Genomic DNA, 6,065 nt, shown 5'->3' with positions numbered 1-6,065 from the left:
GCCTCTTGTCTGACAATCTGACAATCCTTTTAGCCTATTGGACAATTCTTCTACCGCTACAACAACATAGGCTTCTGATTGGAGAACTGAAAGGCGTGCGCTTCACTCTGATCAAATTGCTGATTCCAGATTGGTCAACGCGACTGTCAATTCCAGCTGCCTCGCGTCACATGTTCACTGCAACATGGCTGCTGTTGTAGAGTGTGGAGCTGATACAAATAATCCAAAAAACCACATGTTCTTCAAGAAAGCTCTGTCTGCAGCTTCCCCCCTCACTCTGCGAATCGTCGCGGAATGCTCCGTGACAAAAGCAAGAGCTTGTGATTTAATACTGCCACACTGCGCCGTAAGCACCCCGGTTTTCATGCCTGTGGGTACTCAGGGGACTCTGAAGGGAATCACTGTGGATCAGCTGGAGGCTCTTGGATGTCAGATTTGTCTCGGGAACACATATCACCTGGGCATGAGACCGGTAGGCGACACTACAATAATATCAGCCCCCCCCCTTTTTTTTTTTTAATTATTTATTGGGCTTTAATAGTGGCTGTACGAATTCATGACACCATTTCTTTAGTGAACCTGTTTCTCCGTTTCAACTCTTCTGCACACAGGGACCCGATTTGATCGAGAAAGCCAATGGTTTACATGGGTTCATGAACTGGAGGAGAAATCTTTTAACTGTGAGTGTGGCTTTCCTAAATAAATCAATCATAGATAACAAAGGAGTTGAAGGCAGCGGGAGATTTTTTGTTTGGTTATATTCACAAAACTACAAGAGGTGCTGATGTGTTTTGTGCTGAAATCTTGTGTTTCACTCCACTCTTCTTACAGGACAGTGGAGGGTTTCAGATGGTGTCTCTTGTTGAACTCTCAGAGGTCACTGAGGAAGGGGTCAAGTTCAAGTCCCCCTATGATGGCAAAGAGATCCTCCTAACTCCTGAGAAATCCATCAGCATACAGAACAGTCTGGGTCCGCACAGAGCAGAATAATTTGAGTCAGTGTTAAATAAAAAAGACTTGGACCTTCCCCTTCGATTTCCCAGTCTCTAACAGACAGCCTCTCCATGTTTCTCTGTGTTTTTCCAGGGTCAGACATCATGATGCAGCTGGATGATGTGGTCAGCAGTACCGTGACAGGACCACGGGTGGAGGAGGCCATGCACAGATCCATTCGCTGGCTGGACCGCTGCATAGCAGCTAATAGAAATCCAGACAAACAGAACCTTTTTGCCATCATACAGGGAGGGCTGAATGCAGACCTGCGCAAGACTTGTCTAGATGGTAAAAAAAAAAAAAAAGCTCCTCTGCAACGATCCTTTTCCCACTTTTTGATCATCTACGTCTGTCCACATATACTGGTATTGTCTAGCACCCTGGGCAGTTGGATCATATTTGTGGATAGAACCAAGGAACATATTAAAATGTCTTGGAAATCCAGCTATTTAAAAATAATCTGGAAAGTGGCCATATTAACAAGAAAGTTTACATGACATGTTTCTCGACTCCATGTACCCATGAATGTAATAAAGCTTTTACATCCCGATCCAGCGAGGAAGTATATGTGAATCAAACAGGTGGGAGGTAGCTTGGATAGTACCAATCTTGTTCAAAGTGTCTGGATATGAAAAAGGAATCCAGTAATACAAAAATATTTACTGTCAAATTTAAAGGGCAAAAACATTGTCCAAAGATTTTGGAAGAAAACTGCATTTTGTCAAGCACAACAGAAATTCACACACATAGTTTGACAGTGAGACGCTGATGATAAGGGGTCGAACTTGCGCTGGAGATGTCTTATCCCCTTCCTGTAGAAATGACTAAGCGTGATGTTCCTGGTTTTGCCATCGGAGGCCTGAGCGGAGGAGAGGAGAAGGATGACTTCTGGCGGATGGTCACGCTGAGCACTGACCACCTGCCACGAGAAAAGCCTCGATACCTCATGGGTGTTGGGTATGTTCGCCTGTGTGCAGTGAAATTCATAATGAGAACTGTGCTGTTTGTCGGCTACAATGTTATCTTCACATGCTGCAGGTATGCCGTGGATTTGGTGGTGTGTGTCGCTCTGGGATGTGATATGTTTGATTGCGTGTTCCCCACCCGCACTGCAGTAAGCTCTCTGTACCTGACAGACTGATAAATCCCTTTTTTAAATTGTCATTTCGCAGTTATAAGTCCATTTCAAGAGCTGATTTCAGTGATTCTTTTCCCTCAGAGGTTTGGCTCTGCCTTGGTGCCTTGGGGATCTCTCCAGGTAAAACATAAGCAGTATGCCAAGGACTTCCGGCCCATAGACCCAGACTGCCAGTGTCCCACCTGCAAGAAGTAAGTTGAGAACAAGCAGCAGATCATTTTGTCAGCCTGGAGGTTTGGCTCACATGATGATTCTTGCAGGTTGTTCCTCTTTGGTTTGTCAAAACATTATTCTTATCAGGACAAAAATAGAAGTTTATAGAGCACTGTAGCGCTCAAGAAGACCTCCTTTAGACTTGCTGCCCCAGTACCAGATTACTTCTAAGGAAAACTTTAATTTATTATTTTACTCAGATTTTGATTTATGATTTATGTATTTTCATTAAATATTATCTAATAATAATATATAATAGACTTGCAGCTACCTTCAATAATTACTTTGATTGCGCATGGCTGAAGATATTCAGACAACTTAAGATAAGTGTGTTGTGAGAGAAAGATGCTCTAAATACGTGGATAGACCTATTTTTTCAGTGCTGCAGTTTGGTGGCAGTGAATGATGCCTGGTGTTAAAGACATTTCGTACCATGGATATGTTGCAAAAATGTATCACAGGAAGGAAGACGTAAATAACATGCCTGTTTCCTGTTTCAGACATAGTCGAGCTTACCTGCATGCTCTGTTTAAGAGTGACACCGCGGCCATGCATCACGTCACCATCCATAACATTGCCTACCAGGTGAGTGCCGGAGGGGTTTTAGCAGAAAAGTTAATATAATTGCATGACTCCAAAATCAAGATGAATCAACATTTTAAAAAGTCATTAAATTGCATACAAAGTTAGGGTCCTTTGCCTCTAAAACTTACTGGAACAAAATTGTTTTTTTGTTGCACTCATGTAACTTCTACCTTCCACCTTTTGCATTGCAGTAGTGAGAGCGACATTCCTAAAGGTCCTAAGATTTCAAAAAATGATGCACGAGTCTCAGAATGTAGCTTAAAGTGTTGTTTTCTGTTGAAGACAATATGTAAAAAAAATTCAACATAGAAGCAAAAAACCTGTAGATGTGACACACTACACCGATAGTCTGCAATTCAGTACATCATCTCCTATAAATTCTACCTTCTATGAAGTTTATAATGTTCAGTATTTGGTGACTTTGTCAGTGTGTGGATCGAATAATGTGGTTGTCACTGAGGTCGTAGTCAGTGGTGGTTTTTTTACTGAAATACATTATATTGAGAGGGCCGGGTATTAGAAACAGCTCTTAATATAACTTGTCCAGCATAACACATCACTAGCTATGACTTCAAGGCTAAAATATGTAATAGGATTAACACCTTTCTTGAGAGTGGTATAGAGGAAAAAGTAGACGTTATGGCAGAACAGTTTGATTGGATTGCATCAGATAATTATAATGATAATGATAAAGTGGCCAAAAGTGTGTATCAATTTTACACACACTATCAATCCATTTGACCTCTCGGAAAACTAAATTTAATATCAATAAAAGTGAATTAAAACACATTGGAAGAATTTTATGTTGTTCTACGTTTGTATTTTAAATTAATTTACTTCAAATTGCCACAGCATTATTTGTTTTGCTGATTTCCTTAATGTGCTTTAAAAAACGAGTGTGTGTCAAGGGTGTTTTATCACTTCGTTAGTTTCTTCTGTGTGCGCCACATGATGTGTTTCATAATGTTTCTCAAGGTCTAATTTCTCCAGCAGAAATGTGATAACAATTGTTGAACTTTTACAAATGTATGTGACGGGATTTTGTCTTCGCCTCAGTCACAGCGATTAAATCCGTCAGTGCTCTCTGTACCCCAGAAATGGCACAAGCCTGCTTATCTGCTCTGGCATTATCAAAACAATGAAGAGTCTCCTCTTGTGACAGATCTGCCCTTGCTGCCATGCTAAATAGTAGCGTGTAAACATTTTATTGTGTACTCTGAGGATGCTGACCTGACCGGTTGCTGACCCACACATGCTGAAGGTGCAGAGGAAAGGTTTATTTGCGGCTGGAGATCAATAATCCCGTAAATTCTTTTTCCTCAATTCATCAAACCTTTCTCTTTGCAGCTCACCCTGATGCGCTCCATGAGACAGAGCATTGTGGAGGGCTGCTTCCCTGACTTTATACGGACGTTCATGAAGCGAATATTTCCGTCTCCTGACCAGTACCCCAGCTGGGCCGTGGACGCTCTAGCCTCCGTCAATGTGACACTGGATTAGAACTCGGAAGGAAACGGTTTTACTCAAAATGGGGATACGTGTCAAACAGTGACTAAAAGATTTTATATCTTTCAAATGCCTTCTTTTTATGGACGATTGTTGTCTACTCTTTTTTTTAAATATTTTCTATTTGCATCGGCTGTTTTGTAGGCGGCGAAGAAAATGGCTTTTGGTCTGAGGGGGAAAAAGCCTGACTGTCTCTTACCACAACCTTCTTTACCCAGCCTCTGCAAATTGTCCTCAGAGCACACATTATGATAATGTGAGACTGAATGAGGTTTTAAATGAAGTTTAAAACACATGAACTATCGCCACTGAAATGCTTAGACATTTTTATTGTTACCATGGCTACACGGCTAGGCCCACCCACTTGAAATGAAATGTTTTGCCTTCCTGTCAACCTCTGAAGTTTTTTTTTTTTTTTGTTTGTTTGTTTGTGACTGAGCACATTATAGAGGTTTTTAATTTTTTCCTAAATGGACAAGACTAATAAATGCATATGTACTCTGGTGTTTTAACCTGCATCCTAACCCGACTAGTAGTTGTCACTAAGTGTTGGATCAGATCAATCAACCTAGCTCACCACAGACTGCGTTCGTGCGTCGCGATGACCACCAGAGGGCAAAATGGAGAGAAAAACCGGTGAGAGCAAAGCTGAATGTTGTGCAGTGTAAGTTTTCCTAATAGTGCAAACAGCGGTTCAGCTTTCTCGGAGGAAAAATGACACGGTTAGTCTGGGAATATGAGCTGAAACGCAGGAGGCCGCAAAAACACTGACCACAAAATTATTCGCAATCCAAATTCTCCATCTGCCTGAATAGAATCATTATCCTCGAGATCTATTGTCGTTCTCCCTTTTCTCATCAATTCAATGGGCAATAATCCCTTTCGACCCTCTGACCGAAGGTTTTTGGTTTGGACCTTACACGGGCACTGACTTATCGAGGCTCTCTTGTGCGTGATTAATATTAATCATGGGAAGTTCATTTGAATATCACCTGTTGTCCGTGGCTTCGAGTCAACAGTCCTCTTCAGCACCACATTTGAATTTCATAACGGCTCCTGTTATGACCACAGGCTTCACAATATTAAACCTGTGACATGTACTGAATGGCAGGCAGACTAATATCTAGCACTTCGGTGTGGCACATCAACAGAAATGGTCGTTTACAAGTGGTTATACCCTTAAGTGTTGTGAATATTTTACTTAGCTCATATTGTAAATAAGGGAATGGTGCCATGATACTAGTGAGTCCACAGAGACCTTTTGTGTTATTACACTATAGCCCACATTCACAGGAACTTCCAGTTTTGAATGTGATGTATTGTTTTTTTTTTTTAATATTTTAAGGGATTGTGGTTCTTTTTCGTGAGAATGGACATTTTCCCCCCTTAGAATATCTTGTGCTTCGACCGTGTATTTTGATTATATTTAGCATATGGATGCTTGGCGAGAGAACAACAGGACTCGGAGCTCGGTTGGCACGCCGTGCGAAATCGTGTTAAGTGTCTGAAAATGGGATGCGCTCTCGTATATATTTCAGCAAAAACAATCCCCAGAATGTCATACGTGCTTGCTTAAACTGACTCTAAAAAGAACTATAACCCCATAGTATTTAATTTAAGCCCAGTTGAA

General features: G+C 41.3%; 1 protein-coding gene across 1 annotated transcript; it reads left to right on the top strand.

The window, feature by feature from the left end:
- The first annotated feature begins 129 nt into the window (after nt 1-129).
- qtrt1 (queuine tRNA-ribosyltransferase 1) lies at nt 130-4,947 on the top strand. The gene is made up of 9 exons (XM_040118724.1): nt 130-472; nt 612-680; nt 832-970; nt 1,087-1,281; nt 1,812-1,950; nt 2,032-2,107; nt 2,213-2,322; nt 2,845-2,929; nt 4,277-4,947. Exons 1-9 carry the CDS (start codon nt 185-187, stop codon nt 4,427-4,429), a joined length of 1,254 nt encoding a protein of 417 aa, XP_039974658.1. The 5' UTR covers nt 130-184; the 3' UTR covers nt 4,430-4,947.
- The last annotated feature ends 1,118 nt before the right edge of the window (nt 4,948-6,065 follow it).

This window comes from Xiphias gladius, chromosome 3 (genome assembly GCF_016859285.1).
Source record: "Xiphias gladius isolate SHS-SW01 ecotype Sanya breed wild chromosome 3, ASM1685928v1, whole genome shotgun sequence".
Classification (NCBI taxonomy): Eukaryota; Metazoa; Chordata; class Actinopteri; order Istiophoriformes; family Xiphiidae; genus Xiphias; species Xiphias gladius.
Note: the sequence above shows the minus strand (reverse complement) of the source record. Positions and strands in the feature narration are given on the sequence as shown.